General features: G+C 50.5%; 1 protein-coding gene across 1 annotated transcript in view; it reads right to left on the reverse strand.

The window, feature by feature from the left end:
- Positions 1-6,937: 6,937 nt before the first annotated feature.
- The window catches only part of MRRF (mitochondrial ribosome recycling factor), a 13,684-nt gene continuing 210 nt past the window's right edge, over positions 6,938-20,411 (reverse strand). Inside the window, exons 2-7 of the mRNA XM_010570746.1 lie at positions 19,700-19,899; positions 19,087-19,242; positions 17,739-17,857; positions 14,737-14,828; positions 8,843-9,002; positions 6,938-7,327 (exon numbers count right to left, since the gene is read on the reverse strand). Of these exons, the coding sequence (XP_010569048.1) occupies positions 7,250-7,327; positions 8,843-9,002; positions 14,737-14,828; positions 17,739-17,857; positions 19,087-19,242; positions 19,700-19,874 (780 nt within the window). The 5' untranslated portion in view covers positions 19,875-19,899 and the 3' untranslated portion in view covers positions 6,938-7,249. The remainder of the gene's footprint in view (positions 7,328-8,842; positions 9,003-14,736; positions 14,829-17,738; positions 17,858-19,086; positions 19,243-19,699; positions 19,900-20,411) is intronic.

The raw sequence follows: 20,411 nt of genomic DNA on the forward strand, positions 1-20,411 counted from the left end.
GAGCAGCGGCTCTGCCCGCTTGGTGCAAGGCCTGAGACATCGGTGAGAGGTCACCGCCGTGGCGTGACCCCATCCCGGGCCCACGGTGTCTGCATCCCCGGGCAGGCAACGGCGAGGCCCGGGTGCTGGCGGAGGAGCTGCCGGCCGCGTCCTCCCGTAGGGAGGCAGCAAAACACCGTCTACGGCAGCGCGGCGTTGGCCGGGGCTGCGGGAGGCACAAAGCACCGCTGGTCCTGAGCTGCTCTGCCTTGGGCCATCCCGCAGCACCTCTCGGGCCACTTGGGACCCCCTTCGCCCGGGTTTGGGGGTGATACCGCTTCCGTGAGCTGCGATGCCACTGGGGCAGGACAACGGGACCCGAGAGCCTGCGGTGGGTCGGCGCTTGAAACTCCGTCTCCTCCATCTTCCTAGGGGTGCTGGAGCCGTGGGGACACCCGTGCCGTGATCCCACAGCCGTGGGGTGCGGGGGGTGAGGGGGCAGCTCAAGGAGCCCACCCCAGGCAGGCGAAAGGCTGCGTGGTGCAGGTGTGGAGCCTGCCCGAACCCTGCGCAGGGAGCAGAGCCACGGGGCAGACGGGCAGGCGGACCCCCACGGCTCCCCGGTCCAGTGCCTGGGAGGAGCGTGTCCCCCTGATCCCTGGGGATCTGCATGGCCCGTGGATCATCCCCTGGCCTGACCCATCCTTGCGCATCCCTGGGAGGCTCCTTGAGTGGGACATGGCTCAGCGGGTGGACCCTTGCCCATGGGCTGTGGGGGTTTGGGCAGAGAACAGGGAAGCCAAAACCCCCCATTTTTCTACTGAAATGTTAAGGGCAGCTGGTGCCGAGTCCCCCACGGGGAAGGTCCCCGACAGCCACAGGTACTTCAATCCAGCCCAACGGCACAGCAGATGCTGGTGGCTGGAGACCCCGCACGGGGCATCGCTCTGGTCCAGTCCACCCTGTGCTGGGCTCAGAGGGACTGTGGGGGCACGGAGCCAAGCAGGGCAGCAGCAGGGCAGCCCCAGGAGAGAAGCCATCCCTGATGGCCGAGCAGGGCTGGCGGCCCCTTCCCCAGCTCCGCTGGGCATGGCAGCAGAGGACCCAGCATTTCCTCCGGCACGGGGAGCTGACAGACGCTGTTTGGGGGGCTACAAATCAGACCTGAAAAGCAGGGGCTGGACAGGCTGTCTGGGAACTCGTAACCTGAGCCCCAGGAAAGGAGGACTCAGGAAAGCGCTTTCAGCAATCATATTCATCATCTTCAGCTCAGACTCATTAGGCTCTCGGAGCCCAGCTCCGCCACCACCAACGCCTCCCGCACGCAGATAGAGCCGCCGGCTCAGACAAATAAATGCTTCCAGCTTCCCGGTGGATGCGGCAGGTCAGGGAGCATCTGATGCCAATTACCCGTGGTGTAGGGTTCCCTGGCTGTGCTCGCGAGGCGGCTCCCGTGCTCTTGCCCTCCTGCCCGGGTCTACCCCGGCCACGGGGGGTGCTCAGCCACCTCCATGGCCCCTCCAGTTTGGAGCTGCCCCATGGATCACCCTCTGCTCCTCGTGCCAGGAGCTACGGGGGCAGCCAAGGGTGGAGAGATTTAAGTCTGTGCCACCTGTGTTTTGGGCTCCTCCATCCTTGGGTCAGGGACCAGCATAGGGATCACCCACCTGAGCATTTCAGGGAATGCTTGAAGGCCACCTCACCGCATGGCCGTCCCCACCACGGCTGGCACAGCACTGGGCACCAACGTGTCACTGCTGGGATTTAATTCCTCCAGGTCAGTTCTTCCCAGGCTGTCCCCATCACACGTGCTCACAGCATGGTGCAGCAGCATGGACACCTCCTCCCTGCTCCCCAGGCGTGGGGCTAACGGTGGAGACCTGCCCAGCTGGTGCAGCAGGTTTGGAGCCATCCTGGCCAAGGGTCTGGCAGAGCCCCAGGTGCTGGGCAGCCACTTCACCAAGCAGTGGGAAGCGTGTTGGGGCTGTGCATCGCCGTGTGGCACCACATGGGTGCCCCGCGCCCTCCCGTGCCCACCGTGCATGGGTCCCAGCGACATCCCTGGGGCAGCGCATTCCCATCACAGGGTCTGAGCAGAGGGAAGCCATGGGACTCTCCATAGGGTTCAGGTCCAAAATTACAATGGACCGTGGAAACCTGCTGACAGGGCTGGGAAAGGACCCCAGGGTCCAGGCACACATCCTGAACGGTGATGGCAGCCAACACAGCCATGCAGCCTTACCGAGCGCTGCGGTGAAATGGGTGCAGGCAGCTCCGCTTGCCCGGTGGCTCTTAGGGGCAGCTGCACGTTTCCATTTCCCCAGGCTCAGGCCAGCCTGGATGTCTTTAATTGCCCAAAGGTCGGCATCCTCGAGCCCGGGGCCACGTGTCGGAGGGACCCCGGGCAGGAACCTGACACGGACACGAGTCATTCAGGATCAACGCTGGGGGCCAGGAAATTGCAACGGACACAAACCTAAATACACTGCATGTCCCCTCAGGTAATCAGGGGCCGGGCCAGATTCCGGCTGACAGCTTAAATGCCTTAATTCCTTGGCCGCTGCGGTTCGAGGGGGTCCCGTGTGCTGTGGGCTTCTCCCAAATGGTCTTTGAGCTGGAGATTTGTCTGTAATTGGAGGCACGTTGCATTCCCCTGAAAGTAGCCAGGTCCCACTGGAGGGGGGCTGCGGGAAGGCAGCAATTTCCCTTATGGACTTATTTACCTGATTAGAGAGTTTATTTTATCAAAATTGCTTCAGAATGGGGCCACTCGGTGTGTCCAGCATGGGGAGCTCCCCAGTGGGGCTGGCAGCCTGGAGACAGGTAATTTGTGTGGTTAATGGGACTAATCCACCAGGCAATTGCACCAATAGATTTCATGGCTGCAAAGTGCTCTGTTCCCATTAATTAAAAATCTGTTAAGAAGATTAGCATGTAAAGGTATCAAAAGAAACCCAAGAGTTTCTTTCCCCACCGGCCCCCAAAGGCGAGTGTGGGAGTGCTGGATTGCTCGCATTAGCACAAAAATTATTCTTTTAAAGGTAAGGACTTCATATCCAAAGTAACTGCTGACAGTTTTCCCTGACTTCCCTACCCAGAGGTCCTTTATGTTTAATTATAGTTTGTTTAAATTAGCCTTGATTGTTCGCGTGGAGTGTTAGCTTAAATATATTTTGAACTCGTGGTTCCCCTGTGCCCTGCCAGTGTGGTGCGAGGAGGGCAGCCTCCGGCCAAGCCCTGTGTCCCGGCAGGTGCCCCCGCCGCGGGGCTGATGCTTGGGGCTGCCCGGGAGGAGACGGGGGTCCGGGGGGAGGTCTGACCCCGGCATCCCCTGGTTGAGATGGTCACACCAGAGCAGGAGCCGGGGACGGCGGTACCCACCGTCGGCAGGGGCTCAGCTGCCAAACCCAGCCCTGCAGCAGTGTTGGGCACCTCCCCGGCCTGGTGGTCTGCCCAGACCCCACCAGTGGCTTCTCTGCCGGCAGGAGCCCCGTACCGTCACCACCTGCACCCCACGGACACCCCGCTCCTGTCCCCCCGCTGCCGCTGCCGGCCAGCCCGGCACTGCTCAGCCTCTCGCTCGGCAGCCGGTGCCGTTCCTGGCCTTTGTCCACAGTCAGACACTGAGCAAAACAAAAGCAAATTCCCCGGCAGCTGAAGGTGCCATTTTTATGGCTCGGCTGAACGAGGAAGTATTTTTTGATCTCTTAAAAATCCTGAATATTATCTGACAGTTTATCTTGTTTCTCCGCATCCGTGTCTTTGCAGCAACGCCAGCTCATTTACATGTGTATTGCGCCTGCCTCCACGGGTGCTGAGGTCAATTGAAACTCAAGAAAAGAGGAGAAATTTATGCAAAACTGTTGATTGCATTTGTATGTAATGAAATCATCCAATATTCATCTGACTATAGACTCTAATCTGAAAGGAGAAGTGAAGGACATAAGAGTCACTGGAAAGCAATAATGAGCTTCTGTAGTGATTAAAAAAGCACTTGAGCTTTCTGAAAATCCAGCCAGAAATCGTGTCTAATCAACATGGAATATAGGAGGCAGAGATTACATTGATACATTTTGCAAAGCTCACTGTTGAAAATGTATGCGAGCTGTAAACTCTGACATGCCATCCATGGTCTGTTTTATACAAATCCGGGCGGCACACAATCAGCGCCCGGGCTCATCCCTGGCACAAAGCAATCTTGGTGTCTCTGCTCGATGACTCACAAGGAGCGCAATCACATCTATTTTGAAGAGCAATGTTGGTTTTTAACTATGTCGAGAGCTTCCAGCTTCCTCGGAGTTTTTCCCCTTCCTTTCGCCTCCGCTTCGCGTTTCCCTGCGGCCGTGGGGCTCAGTCCAGGAGGTGGTGGGAGGCTGGCGCCCGCCCTGGTCCCTGCCACCACCTCCTTGGTGCAGCTGCCCCACTTCAGCAGCTCAGAGCAAACCCAAATGTCCCGGCAGAGCCGAATGCGGCCATCCCAGCAGCCCCGGGGAAGGGCAGGTCTCTGCCTGGGATGCGATGAGCGGGGATGTGCGCGGGGGTATCACACGTGCCCGGCGTACAACCTCCTCGGGGACCACCTGCCCACCCACCAGGCCATAGCAGCGCTTGCCAGGTGGGAAACCAACGGTGCCCCAAATCCACACGTGCTGTTGGGAGAGGGCTCCTGGCAAGCGCAGCAGGACGTGGAGAGCCCAGGACACAGCTCGAGGGGGTCTGGACACAGCCCTCCCTCACCCCCCCCTGCCCTGACCTGCACCACCCAGAGGCATTTGCTGCTGAGGCCAAACCGTTCAGTGGCCAAAGCAGCAACGCTGACATCAGATCCACTTCACACCCAGCCCAACTGTTTTCTAGCCCACGGTCCCTTTCACTCCGGGGTTATTTGGTGCAGCTGGAGCTCCTTTCCCACCCGCCAACAGCATCAGCTGCAGCTTCTTATCAGCTCTGGGTGGAATCCAGGCTGGAACCAAGTGAGAGGTTCCTGCTGATGCTGGTGGAGGAAGCTTTTGGAGCAGGCAGGCCTTGTGCTGCAGCTCCCGGTGCAGAGCACCAGAGCAGCAGTCGGTTTGTGCAGCAGAAGTGGGACCCATCCAGAGCCACCCTGTGTGCCAGCTGTGGTCACGGTGAATGTCCATCCTCTCTTCTCCTGACTGGTTTACAATGGTCCTCAGCAGGCGGGGGGTGGCCTCCCGGGCCAGCATGCTGCCACGCACCCGGCCGTGCTCGGTGGGTGCTGCCGCAGTCCTGCGTGGCTGGAAGGTGCTGGGGCTGTAGCTGGTGCTTTTGTCCGTTTGTCCTGCGGTGCAAAGTCCCACACTGAGCAGGACAGCCTGCGGTGGCCACAGATCTGCGGGTTCACGCGCTGCCTGCGCTGCTTTGCTGGTACCAGGGGTGAGAGCAGCATCCCTGGGTGCTGCGGCTGCTCCTGGCTGGTGCAGAGCACGGAGGGGTGAGGTGAGGACCCAGGCAAAAGGATTCCCCAAACCCTCCCCTGCCATGGGGCTGTCACTGGTGGCCACTCGGAGAACAGGTCTTTGCCTTTCTTCACATTTAAAAGCTGTTTTTGCACCTGGTTTTGCTTCACCAGTGTGGCAGCCCTGGACCCCCTTCCCGCTGCCTCCCAAAGGCGCGGGGCACGGCTGTGTTGGGGACGGGCGGCTCCATCCCCAGCCTGGCGCTGGTGCAGTTTTACCACTAGGTTTTAATTCACGTGAGGTGGAGTGAGATGCTACAGGGCAAGGAATAGCAGTAAATACTTGGGAAATTCCTCTGTGCAATGACCCCCTACAGCCCCGCTGCCTGTCTCCAGCAGCCCACCCTCCCTCCACCATCCCGTTGCCACCACCTCCAAGACTCGGAGAATGGGCAGAGGCCAGAGAAGCCGCCATGGGCAGCACCAGCCCTGCCTGTGCCTGCACCAGAAGCAGCTTCTCCACCTGCCCTGGCTTCAAGAAACACCCAGCTCAGCAGCTGCTGCTCCTGGGCAGGTACCAGGGAAACTGTGGCTGGGATGTTGAGGCTGCAACAACGGCAAAAAAAGCCTAGTTGATAAATGTCAAAAGAAATACAGTAATCGGCTGAAAGCAATTTACCAAGCCATGTAACCGCCCTGGGCTCGCCATTTTCCTTTATTCATTTATCATGGTAAGCTCTTTGGCCAAAATACACAAAGCAGAGAAATTGTTGACATGTGGGGCCCTAGCAGAGCAAATCCTTCATCCTCCTCCCCCTCCCCACTGCACACAAACTAACTTTTTGGGAGTTGTTTATTTAAGGACTGCAGAGCACTTGGTGCTCTTTGAACCCAAATGCCGTGGGAGTGGGGCTGGCCACCACCTTCCCTCCTTTTGCCATCACCCGAGACTGCGGGGAGGCCATTTGCTGCTGTTGGGAAGTACCTGCTGTGTGATGTGCTCAGGATCTTGTTCTGCTTCTACCTCCTCCACCCTCTAAAATGTGGTACCAGTGGCTTGCACAGGCATTCTGTAACTGGTCAGGGAGGGCAGATGCTGGTTTTGGAAAGCTCCTGTGTTGGCTTTTGGTCTTCTCGGTCCTGGCTAAAATGGCCAGGCTGACACCACTGGTTTCAGTTCTCTATCCATGATGCATAGGGGAAACGCAGTGCCCATCTCCCCTGCCCACCCTGCCCCAGTCAGTGTTGAGCTCCCTTGTGCCTTCCTGGTGGCCAGGCTGCAGGTAATTCTGCTGGCCACGGCAATGGGCAAACGCTTATTTTGGGATGCATGAACCCAAGGGGACACATCAACCAGGAACTGGATGTCCTAAGATTGCTCCTTCATATCTCATTTTGACTTTATTTTAAGCAAAAATAAATGCCAAGGTTCACAGCAGGACAGCGCAGGTTTCCCTTGCGCGTGGTCCTTGCTTCCGCCAGGCTGCGAGGTGCTGGGATGCAAACGGGCTGGTGCGCAAGGCAAGCAGGGCAGTTGTTCCTCCTGTGCCTTTGCTTCTGTGTGGGAGCCCTTCCAGCACCATCCAGTCCTCCTTCCTGCTGTATTATTTTTCATCGTAGTTCACCCAAATCTGTTGCCACCTAAATGAAGAACAGCGAGGAGAGTTCCCCCCTCCCTCCAGTACAATCCAAGGTGGGGAATGGGAGCAGCCGAAGCACAGAGCTGCTCCGGAGGTCTGGCAAAGCCACCCCTGCCCGTCACCCGAGGCCGCTGACTCCAGGCAGGGATGGCCACTGGGGTGCGTGGCAGTCCGTTCTTGCTCGAGGGAGGGAGTGTGTCCATCGGGATGGCGCTTATCCAAGCAGCTCCTTGGTCTTCGCTGCCAGCAGCTTGTCCATCTCTGCCGCAGCGCTGTCTGCCATTTGCTGGATCTGTGGCAACATAGTACAAGTCTGAGTCGTATGCTAGGTGATGCCAGAGTTTAAAGGGAAAGGAGTGACTGGATGACCTCCTGGAACAAAGCCTGAAGTCCTAATAAAACCCAAAATAGCATTGGGGCAATAACTGGCTCTTCCTGGGGGCTCCCACCAGCCCTCAGTGATTCTGTGCCCGTGTTGCATCTGTACATTGAGAGCAGGGACTGGTCAAAGGCTCTGAAAAGGGACATACAACACAAACTCTTGGCGGAGCTTCACAAGTGACTTACTTAACGGAACAACTTCAGGGGAAGGCAGAGTTAGAGACCTGCTGGTGTTGGCACCAGAGAAGAGAGCACTTACCTCACTACCTCCTGCAACCTTTCCACTATTAGAACAAACTAGGTAATAGCAGGAGTGCAGCCTTAGTACATGCTAAGAATTCACACATCAAGTAACAGATGTGTTTATTTCTTGTAAAAAGAAATAAATGGCCATTGTTAAATGTAAATCCCTGCCCAGGGATCAGGTCTCCTGGTAACATGGGATGGACATAGCAAGCACGTAAACGGGGCCAAAATGTGCATGCGCTTATTTGAGTGAGTGCAGATAAAGGCTGGAGCACATGGCGGGGGGGGTTATGCACTAGTTTTATGAGACTGATTAAGATGCTCCCAAGGTCCGAGGTATATGATTATGACATTTCTTCATGCTGAAAAATTTGGGTACAAACAAAAATTAGACTTGAGACGCTACCTCTACAAATGCAGAAAACCATCTGTCTGCTCTGGGAGAACTGCTTCCCAACAGGATTCAGTTACAATAGCATAGCCATTTTTCCTACTTGCACAAATACTCTGTATATCAATGTTTATTTTTGTGAGCACACAGAGAACTGTCCCGAAGCATTTGCAATGTATCTAACTTTAGCTGTTAATAAACAAACAGCTAAAAAGTAATGGCCTGCCTTCAGAGGCATCAATTCAGCAAAACACTTAGGCTTGTGCCTGAGTTTATGCCCAAGTAATTGACTTTAGTGACATCTGCTCTTAGGGAATTAGGCATGTGCTTAAGTATTTTCCTGAATTGGAGCCAAAAAATCCTAACAGAGATAATCTTGCTAGCCTTTTCATTAATAACAAACTGGAGCAATCCTCATTAACACCAGCTGTTTTGCAGTGACCAGGCACTGAGTAAATGGTAGTAAAGCTATGGACGTAGGTTGTTTTGCTCCCCAAGTTCAGCTGGTTTGTGCAACAAACCCTTGTAGTATGAAAGCTTTTGGGGAATATTTTTTTTTCCTGTGTCAGCTTACACTGGTTCATATCATAAATTTGGCTTTGAGATTGAAGCTCCAAATCTCACATAGAAAAAGCAAATACAACAGCCATTGCAGAGTCCAAAAATATTCAGCCCAGGGCCACCCATTCCCCAGCTGGGTTCTCAGTGCTGGAGATCTGTCAGCAAGGGCTGGGACAAACCCACCATTGAGCTGTGAATCACAACATGGCAGAAAGAAAAAAAAATTACCTGCTTTTCTAGCAGCCAGATGGTATCTTCAGACACTTTGTTCTTGAACTTCTTTACCTGGTTGATGCTTTTGCTTCGCACCTTTCTCAGGGCCTCTTTGGACTTGTTGTTAGACTGCTTGGCAAGCTTGGCCAGGCTCTCCCTGTGCTCTCTCGTTACCCTAGCAGTGAGGAGAAAGAAAAAACACCAAAAGGAAAAAGTGTCATGTGTAGCACAGCCAGATTCATTTTCTGCAATGGACTTTGGGTAAATGCCGTGATCCTCTCTGCTGCAGCACCTTTCTGACTGGCCTAGACAGAGCTGCTGTGCAGTACTGAGCTGGGCTGCACAGGGACACCCAAAAGATGGATAAGATAGAGCTCGCTCTGCGTGGAGGTCCTACGTCTCAAGGGCAGAGGGACTTAACAGCTCAGGGCATGTTATTATCCTGCTTTGGTCCACCTGAGTGAATCGGCCATCTCTGCGCAGCATCACCAAGGCTGTGCACCCCACGTCTTGAGCCTAGAATGGAAAGTTCCCAGCACAGCCCTAAGCTGAGGGACTTGGACTGAATCTTACTTGTTTTATAGTTGTTGCTGCAGTGCCTGAAAGTCATGCTGAAATGTTCTGACTTTCCTTTTTTCTGTTGCCAAAGCATCTGTGGGAAAGAGGGAAAATCCAGCTCCAGACCTGAGAGATGGAGCTGAAAGTGTAATCCCGCAAAGCTGGGAGGAAACCTCCGTCCCTTCCTGAAACTCAGCATCGTCTTCCTGCAACTGAAGAGCCTGAATTACGTATATGGAAGCTACAGAGTTTATGTTTCACTCAACCTTATTCCGGCTCATCACGACCAGGTTTTTCCACCAAGATGATGTGAATGCCTGGTTTGACATGAGGACGATGCTAGACATGGCTAGCCACAGGTAACTCGGCCCAGGAGAACTTCAGGTCCACCTTCTCCCCTGATGCGGGGCCAGTAACTGCTGTGGTCCCACAAGAAAACACTCTACTTTCCACCCCATACTAAAAACTGCAGGTGATTAGGGAGTCTGGCCATCTGAATAAGGCACAGGAATGGCTGACATGTCACCTCTGCTCTGGTAATGCTCCAGCACCTACAGCTGATCACTGTCAACATCAACTGCTAGTGCTTAACAATAATATTTTAATTATTTTCATGGCTATTGAAGTTTCCAGACCGCCTTGAGAATGAAAAACCCCGGTGCGCTCACTGAGACTCGCTAGCAAGAGAGCGCCCGTCTGCTCGCAGAAGATATTGCAAAATAAACATTTCACAGGAGTATTTAGAAATTGGCTGCAACAGCCTGGGTCACCAAAACACTGAGGCCAAGACTCTTCCTGCAGAGAGCTCAGGAAACGTGGAGTGAGGGCTCCCAAGGCAGCTCTGCCCCTGCACGGGTGTGCGTTACGGGGCTCTCACCAGTTATCTTTATTTCACGGTGCAAGAAGGAATAGGCTTCCCAGAACAGATTAGTAATTACAGGAATTGGGGATCACTAGAAAAGCTGAGCAACGACCCATCGCCGGTGTCCCCTCGCAGGCATGCTGCCCTCAGCTGGGGGCACCCCGCAGGCAGTGGCTTGGCCTCCCCAGTCTGTCCAGCCAGAGGGAGATGGCCAGTGAATTTCATGTGTGGCAAGAGGCTTCTGGTTAGCGGAGGCTCAAGCCTGGACCGAGCCCCTAATTAGAAGTGAGCGGCGTTACTTGTGGTTTCCTCTGCATCCCAACATCACTGCCTTTAGGGCTTCTTGTGTTCGATCTCCCCAGCCAGAGGTCCCGTGGCACATGTGAAACCAGCAAAGCCGGCTCACAAACAGAGGTCTGGGTGAGGTCAGATTCTCAGGCAGCTTTTTTGGGGGGTGGGGAGTCAATCCCAGCTGCTAAACTTGCAGGAGGGAGCTAGAAATCTCTCCCATCTCCTGCTGGGTGGCGAGGCAAGCCGGTCCACCGCAGGACTGCCTCAGCTCTGGGAGACTGAGCTTGCCGTCAGCTATTCTCCTTCCCGCTCCTGCTCAGCTTTTGCAAATTGTGCCGAGGGTATCACTTGCCTGCTTGGGGCTGCCGAGCCTTTAAGGAAATGTTTTTGTTTATGCAGCTCCGCCAGATTTCCTATGCTTCTTGGCACAGGGTCACAGCTTTCATGCCTCCTTGTCTGTCTTTATTAACACCAATTTCTTTTTATCACTGCGCAGTGCCGTGGAGTTTCTCAGAGGGTTTTATGTTCCAGCCAGACTGTGTGTAAATTCTCAGCAATGCTACCAACAATGCCAGAAACGGACACTTTTTCAAGCAGATGCTGTTTCTGGTTAAGGAATCCATCAACACAAGCCAGGCCCACGGTTTCTAAGGACAGTTGTTTAATCCTGCCCCCAGATCTGGGACTTTTAAGCTGTTCTTAGATATGTTTTCTTTTCTGTCTAGTACCCGTTGCCCCGAACCCCTCTTTAAAGCCAAAAAAAAGCACGAACTGAACCTGGGGAAGGAGTGCCAGAACTGGGGAACAAGGACAAGGTCCCTGCCTGTCGCCCCTTCCGCTCTCCCCTGCGGGAATGCCGCCCTCCCCTGCAGCTCAAGGAGCAGCGGGCTCAAATCCTGCTGTTCCCCCGGGGACGGTCCTGCCCTGGCAGGATCAGGACAGAGCCCAGTGACTGACGTGCCGGGGTGTTCAGAAACACACACCGCCCCACAGGTAACATCTCTTTTTCTGCTTCCCCCAGAGACCAGCGGTTTAAGCACTGCAACCCTTGGATGCTCCTGTCCCCGCATACAGCAGGAGCAGACCCACAGGGAGGATGACACAGGCCACATCTCATCTCCAACGCAAGACGCTTATGCGGGTAAGAGTAATTTCTGTACCTTAAATGCTAGGAATTTCCTGTGAAGGAGAGAGATCAGTTAAAGGAAAGTAGGCTTAACTAAATACTCTGCGTGCATAATTGCAGATAAACACAGGGTGCAACATATATTGCTCAACAAGAAGCAAGCAAGAGACTTCTGATGATGGGCAATCCAGAGCAACGCAGCTGAGAAACAGCTTTGGGTTTTTTTCAAATGAAATTCTTTTTAGTCCTTTCTCCCCATAGTAGGTATCTTTGCATATTTCTTAAAGGGCAAAGGAAAAAAAACTCACAATGAGTCATTAAACTTTCAAATGAGTCATCTGGCTTTCAGTAAAGCATGTATAAAAATATTACTAATTTACAAACAATATCCAGTGTAACACAATGGGTCCAAAAAAGATGAATCTAAAAATGAGGCAATACCATAAAAGACACAAGGTCAGGTCAAATTCGGCCAAGAGATCAACCAATACAAATGTTCCCATGGCTGGTTTTCTTTCTTTTTTTTTTTATTCTTTAAACCCTCAGAGAATACTTTTTACACAAATAAATATTGCCTATGCAGTGCTAGCAACACAAACAGGCGAATGCCTTAGGGAGCAGAGGGGATCCTAGCAGGCAGCAGAAGTAAACATGAACGAAATGAGTGTATTTTTTCTGTTAAAACTGCAATGCAAAATCTAAACTAATAGAGTAAATAATGAAAAGTAAACTCCATGTTAAAATGCTCAGCTGAAACACTCTCAAGCACTGAAGCATAGCTGGACCTGCATAAGGCAAAATATGATGCATATGTGTCCAGCTTGATAGGTCAGACTAAAAAGTGTTTTTAATGACAGGTAAGGACAATTCAGGTTTGATTTTATTTTTCCTGTGCCTCCCCTCATGAAAGAGCCAATTTCTGCAGAAACAATATTGTCTCTTAATTTCTGATTTGTTTGCTCATTTTGCACACCTGCCATAATTTTGGCAATTTCACTGCATCTGTCAGTCATATATTCTTTCGTAAACACCTTTAGAGTTGGGAAAATGAAAAACTTAGAAAATTTTAAAAAGTAATTCAGGGATATAAGAGAGGCCTCTAGCAGAATTTTATTATTTCTGCCCTGCTTTGCATTAGAAGGTTTTAAAAGGTTGAAACTGTCCGCTTGTCTTTTTGGTAAGCGGATGAAACTCTGAAAGACCCACTCGTGTTACTGAAGAGCGGGTGAGTGAACGGGACTGAAGGTGCCTGCGAGGGCAGATCTGCAGGGCACGTCTCCCCAGCCAAAAACCTCTGAAAACCTCTTTAACTCAGGACTCCTGGGGCTGCCAAGCAGCCAGGGGGAAAGGGGCCAGGAGCAGCAACCCTTACATACCAGAGGAACAAGGGAGCACTCTAGACAGATCTTCCCTGGGGAGAGAAGACTTGTTTTCGCTCTGCAGCACCACAAAAGATAGTGACAGACCGTACATGTTTGTTTAAAAAACAGTATTTTTTAAAAGATTGGGATTTGCAGTTTTGGAGTTTCCTCCCCTGCAATTCATATTCAAGGATGACCCAAGTGCCCATTAACAATCAAACCACTGTGCAGCAACCCGGGAGCCTCAGCAATTATGAAGATAATGGTGCCCTCCTCCTCCTCTGCCTCCTCTCCTGAGGAATGGGGGAAGGGCAGGGAACACAGGAAAGGAAAATCAGCAAATAGAATGATAATGTCATTCCCTCTCACCGACAGCAATGGAAAGCTGCAATTAGACTTCTCTGATCAAAATGCTAGATAAAATTCCATAGAATTTTTAAAGTAGATCTAAAGCACAAGAAATACTTGGTTCATCTTTACTGAGAAGTCACCTGCTTGTAAAATGCAGCGCACGTGCAAGGTGTTTGTGCGCACAAGCAGTGTACAGAGATGTCTTTACCTTTTGTGGGAATTGTTTGCAGCACCCCAGCGCCATGTAAGCCCAGGATGTGAGACCATGTACATCCACATCTGTCCAGGGTATTTAGATGGCTCCATCGCTGCAGGGTCCAAGCACCCACAGGAACTCGTGAATTTTCCTTGCACCACCCAAACCTGGGTGAGCAGTGCTACTGCTCCTGTTAGAGGCCATGTCTATGCTAGCGAGTTGCGCAGCACGGTACGAGCGGAGCTGCTGGGAGGTGTCGCTCACCACAGGGTCCAGCCTGGTCCCAGGAACAGAATACGTGTGCGCAGTGGGGGAACACTCGATGCGCGCCCAGATGGTACCTCTCTGGTTTAATCTGAAAGGAATCCCATTCACAGGCAGAGACCCCAGCATGCTGCAGCCCAAAGCACGTTAAACAGGTATCAGGTATCATCAGGATTGCTTCAAAAGCGCTTTCCTGATCCAAACTGAAGCACTGATGTACTGGCACCTCCTGCCTTGTCCAAGGGTTGGGAGACACCTGCGATGGGTGAGGGAAGTGATGCTCAGTCCTTGGCCAGGAGCAGCCTGCTTTTCAATCAAATTTCTATACCACAATTTCTACGCAGCCATCAGTTACAGAATGTGTATTACACAAGAAGAGGGAGTGGATATTTTAGTCAAAGGTATCAATTTTCTCCCTCTTTCTTTCATCACTTACTTTTAGTGTTCTCTGCAGCAAGGTGCTATTCACCCCTAATACTACTGGTTCACTACTGCATTACTGCTGTCTTTGCTGGTGTAATTCAAGGAATTTACAGCAGGGCAGCAAAGAATCAGCTCCTGAATTAAGGCAATACAGCTTCAAAAACCTTTGGCTGTCTCCTGCAAAGGGCTGCAGCCAGCTAGGACCAAGTTTTCCTCTGCAGGGGGAAGATAAAGAACAATAAGACCAACCATCAGATGCCAAAATGTGGTGAGTTAGAGCTCAGACACTTGGAAGAGGTTCCACCAGATGCTTTTAGGGGCTCAGGCTTTTTTTCTGAACCTGAAATACAGCTATTTGGAAAGCAGCTGCATCACAACATTGCAGCAATCGTGCATGCTTACCCTCCGAAGGGCACTCACTGCAACCTATTGCATTATCTTGCATGATGATGAACTCAGGCAGCCATCAATACTCACTTAGGAATTGGCACCCGAATTATTGTCCCGTCCACTTCTGGGTTCAGGTTCATGCCGCTCTCCCTTATAGCCTTCGTAGCTGCAGCTGTGCTCTGTAAAACAGATCAAAAGGTAAAGGGAATTAGGAAATAATCATTCCCATATGCCAGAACTCTGTCAATAGTTGGCAATCCATCTCCACAGAACATGGAAACATTTACTTCTGTTACCAGTAAGATCAGGAAGTTACATTGGTGCAGAGAGCTTTGATCAAACCGAATGGGAAACTACGGCCGCGCTTGGTATCAGGGTAGGGGGGCATGAAGGGGGGGAGAGGGGAAAGGAAGCAACAACAAAAGAAAACTGTTTTGCTTCTTTGAAACTATTTGAATGGTTTGAGGCAACGCAGAGTGAAACCACAATAAATTCCCAAGGCATAGCCTGACTGTGGCAAAGGAGATGAAAGATTCTGAGCATTTAAAAATTCCAGTTGAATGTTTCCCACTAGAAATCACACAGTGCCAATTTAGAAATGTTAACTAACTTAACCACTTCAGCACTACAACCTAACCACATTAAATTGGGGCAGTAGCAGTTGCCTGAGAAATAGCGCCTATGCCCAGCTCTATGTTTATTTTACAGCTTATTACTTAGGATTAACTTCTCAAAACTCCACCACCGCTGGCTGACACTCTGCTCTGCTTAAAAGGTGGGGTGCACAGGTTTGCCTGGTAACTGCAAAGTAATTAAAAGGCTTCCTTCTCCATCCCAGGGCACTGGTGTACCTTTACAGAGTGTCAGGCTTTACAGTTAAATCAGAGTTTTGCCAGGAGCTCCCGCAGCACTCTGCCAGATTGCTTCCTTCTTGACATTGACAATAACAAGACCGAGCGAGTCTGTATTCTTGTGGCACTCGCGTGGCATTTCCTACAAGGCGCATTGCTATTTCTGATACTCTTTCCCATCGTTAACTTTAGCTCCAGGCTGCTGCAGTAGACTGTATTTATAAAGTTCAGCTTTTGTCAACTGAGGCACAAACTTAAGCTCTGCATATTTGTTTAGGTCTCCGATGTGTGACATCACTGAACAAAATGAATGCTCTGCTCGTGTTTTGTAAGACATAACTGCTGTCCTCTAGAAAACAACAAGGGCAGAGAAAATGTAACCAAGATGATCTCAGCATGTTAGGAATGTAAACGTGTTATTCTACGGACAGTGCTTGCTCTGTAGGAAGGAAATGCTCAGTAAAAGCTGTGTTGTTTAACATACATATTGGAGGAGATAGAAAGGGGATATATTGCAATATTGCCCCCATCCTCTTGCAGCCCATGAAATAAATAGCTGTGCTTAAAAAACATAGTCTTGTTTGATTTTGTAACTCTCGGGCAAACAGAATTTGGCCCTGCAAGTCCTTTTCTATGATTATTTTCTTTCCTAGACTGTTCAGGCATTTTTATTTGCTCTTCAATGCCACAAAGTACTGACTATACGCTGTAAATAATGACATAAAGTAAACATGTCTGCAATGCTTTTAAAGAGTTCAATCTATCCATGGAACAGTTATGGTATAAAACAACTGCATTGAGAGAAACAGTTCTAGCTCTAGTTCAAATGAAAAACGGTCCTTTGGCTTAGAAAGCAAATGTAGGCAATACTATGTAGTGTGATATTTAATTTCTCACATGCCCATTTCTCAGCCTGAGCTCCCGCTTGGACACGGCCTAAGTCATGGAGTGACTTCCCCGGTCCTCTCAGCTCTGGCACTCCGAGGGACCTTGGTGCACTCGCTGATGAGGGAGCCTTCATTCTTCAAAGCCATTATACACACTGGATACACTTTAAGAAACACTTAGCTATCAAGTGCCTTACACTGACCTCCTCTGAGACTTTGCTGACTTAATTAATTGGGGAAAGCCTTTGCAAAATAAATAGAGATAAGCTTTGGCAAACCTCCAGACCTGGAGCGGGATGAATAGCTAACCTTGCGCTCGTTACTGCTCCTATCAGCAGGGCTGCCCGGCTCTATCTGTGTGAGCCCGCTGCAGGGGACCACTAGTGCTTGATCCTGAGGTGGGATTAGGATTTGCTGCCTCATTTAGGGGCAAGTCGAACTAAGGCTCCTGCAGAAAATTAAAGGAACTCGGCTCTCCCAGGGGATGGGTCAAAGCACCTAATTCGGGTTCGGCCCTGCAGGCACTGCCAAGGGAGGAGCTCGCTAACCTCAGCAGTGCCTGAGTCAGGCCCTAGGACAACACTTAGCACGGGCCCCGCTTAAGTCCTACCAGGGAGGTTTTTCAGAAGCTCGTAGGCTACATCAGCAGCTTCTTCCATGAGCTCTCAGGGGGTGTCACCAGCCCTTGTGATAAGTAAGCAAGTTTTAGAGGAGTTTGATGGTGTCCCCAGCACAACCACAGACTATTCCAACTACATGCCTGGTTCTGTGCATGGTCACATCTTCATAAGGAACTGAAATGACATAAATACAGTGGGGCAGATGCAGCATTGCTTCCACGTGTGTAATTCAGGTGAACCAAAGGAGAGTGTGTACATGCTCAAGACTACTGGGTGCCGTAAAACCATGGGAAAACCTGGCAGGGCACAGTTAATCCAGGCATCTGGTCTGCCATACGCTCAGCGCCACTTTTCAACCAAGCTCTTGCAGATCCAACTGATGGGAAACCAGTCCCCAAACCAGTCCCCTCATACTGTAGCATTTACTGGATGCAACCCTGAGAGCAATCACAGCCTGACGGGCAGCACTGAACTCTCGTCTGACCCTGTGCCGCTGCACGTGAGATGCTCTGTGCACCAGGCAGGGCTGAAGAGTCACTCGCCCCATGCAGCCAGCACCAAAATACCGTTTCTGGATTGTGTCAGCTGCAAAGTGACACGCAGCCCAGCCAGAGCTCTCAGCCCTGCCAGGTTTGACTGATTTTGTCTAAACGCTCCTTTGCTCAGCATCAACCTGTTTGTTCCCATGGTAATTACCTCCCCTCGCAATGCCTTCGGTAACGTGTTCTTACCTCTGGAAAATTGGTCATGTTCACTATAATGAGTTGCGGTGACTTCTGTGAGATCTGCCCCAGCTGGTTCAGCGGAAACTTCCCATCTTTAGTCATCACGATTATGTGATCAAGGGCCCCTCAAAAGAACCAAACACAGGGGAGTTTCAGTATGATACAGCAGTTCACAGCGATGCTGAAGAAAAACACATATGCAGTGTCCCACTTCCCTTCTGGTGTGCAAAATACAGACATTACAAGAGAAAAAAAACATGTGTTTATTCAGACTTCAGGTGCCATTTATGTTCATGCGTCCCCTGTGGTACTTGCAAGCTAAATATTTCAACATTACTCTAAAGCACGAAAACATGGAAACAGAACTCTTGGTTTTGGTACTAGAATAGGAAAACTAAGCAAGATTGTTAAGAATTAAAAGAAAATCATTATTTTTTAATTCTTAGAACTTAAAAGAAAATAAAAATGTTGTTATAAAAATCAAGACAACTATTGTCTTTAACTTAGCAGTGTTCTCTTAAACCCCCCATTTTTTTGTTCCAAGTCCCAAGAGGAGGTGTTGTACGCTGCCTAATTTAAAGTATTCAGTTTCTCCCCGAGCTACTCTTAATCTGCTCTCTAGTTTCTGCTGCAAAATGTTAACAGGCCAAAAGGCACACGGGACAAGAGGTACTTTATCAGTGCAATTAAAAAAAATACCTACAGTTAAAATAAATAGTTAAGAGACTGAGCTACACTTTCCAACCCCATTAAAGACTGAAGTTCCCCTGCCAGAGCTGGGGTGGTGAATGATTCAAATTTGGTCATTGTTTAATGTTAAAATTTTATCCCTGAAACTTGATACTACTTACAAATATGTACGTTCAGAGTGTTATAGTAACTGTAGCTTAGTCAAATATATTCACATTTCTTCCTAAAACACAAAATTCACTAAGTGAACAAGGCTTGTAAAGGTCACTAACCACAGCAAAAGTAGTTTGTATATGCCAGACACCAGCCTGATGGCAATTTCCAAAAGGCTAATCTAATGGCAATTGGATTTTTCCTGCCCTACTGCACCATTAGCTGACAACCTGCTGCTTCATCACATCTGCAAACAGTTCAGTTAGACACTTTTGACATCTCCCACTTACAAAAGCTATTTCCAGGAAGCTGTTAACAAAAATGGATTCTTCCTGGTCAAGCTCAGGGTGAAGAAAGCCTTTAGTTGGGGATGTCAAGGTTGTAGTAATTGGGTGCCCAGTGAATAACTCAATAAAAAGAAAATCAATTTTGAAAAAATTAGAGTTCTCCATTACTAGGATTGATATCCTTATTTACAGGCAATAGAGCATCATACAAGAAAGTTACCAACCTTGTGACGTTCTAACACTGAGATTTCTGCTGAAATCTTCTTTCAGAGCTTCTACCACTGCCTGCATGTCTTCATTGGTTTCCTCCAAATTGATAATATCCTCAACTAGGGCAGCACTGATATTCACTCTGGCTTGACTCTGCCCTTTACCTTTAGCTGCAGATTAAACATAAAATTAATTTCTATTTCTGACAACAGTTAGTTGTTGCATTAGAATGTAGAAAGAAGATATTAAGACACCTGCTAGATTCAGAATAGAGTCCAAGATAAACCAAAGTAACGATATTTTTTAATGAGTAAATAGCCCAGCTCTTGAGTACATAAGTCAAAATATACTTGTAGGTCACGCTGTGTGCACTGACTCCAGCCTGGACTGTGAAGATTGTTACCTACTGCCCCAGCGCAGCAGCAGCAACTCCCTGTGGTACCTCTCCCACGGGAAGGGCTAAGGTTTCCTGTACGCTGCAACACTGTCAGACAAACCAGCTCCTCCAGAGCTGTGTTCTGCCTAAGTTAGATCAATACTGGTACATGAGATAAAAGGGATAAGAAAAGAAATTCTAGCAACGTACTGAGGGGTTGCAAACACTAGGAAAAAGCCTGCCGCCTTCACCTTTTTTGGTAGCTAGCTGTCTGGTCAGCAGCATCTGATGGACACACTGCCTGCAACCATCCAGGAGCAGGGCTGGGCAGCCTGCAGGAGCCTGCGGCAGCCCCCGTATCGTTGTGAACAAAGAACGATAAAGCAGGGAAGGCAGATGACGGAAGCACCTTAGTGCCATAGCCATCGTTTACAGCTCTTCTCTAACTCACCTGGAAAAGAGAAAAGGCATGCTAAAAAGAAACAGATTCAGGTCTTAGCTGTACCTATCAGTGCAAGGTGACAGTTCAACACTGTAGGCAGCGGGTGTGGGCGTAGTGCAGTGACCAAGAGGTAAATTCAGCGGAAGGGGCTCAGTGACAGCCAGCCTGTACCCACATTATCTGCGCAGCCTTTGCATATCTGACCAGAGCGGCACGGGTCAGTGAGGCAAAAGCCGTGTCTGCTGAGCAGGAACAGCTCGTCAAACTATCTGGTATTTGCACGCCAGCTGAGTAGACACTTTAATTTCTGTCACAGGAGGTTTCAGGCCCCAACCCCCCCCGCAGGCTCCCCCGTGTTTACAGGAGTTATTTCAGCCTGGGCCGCCCGGGGCTCGGAGGCGTTACTGCAGCTGCGGCTCTGCTGCGCTCAGATCTGCACAAACACAGACGGAAAACTCGGTCCCTCCCGGACAAGACCGCGATGGCTGCGGGAGCCGGGAAGCCGCCGCTGACGGCCACCG

Source organism: Haliaeetus leucocephalus, unplaced genomic scaffold, assembly GCF_000737465.1.
Source record: "Haliaeetus leucocephalus isolate CR32 unplaced genomic scaffold, Haliaeetus_leucocephalus-4.0 Scaffold306, whole genome shotgun sequence".
Taxonomy (NCBI): Eukaryota; Metazoa; Chordata; class Aves; order Accipitriformes; family Accipitridae; genus Haliaeetus; species Haliaeetus leucocephalus.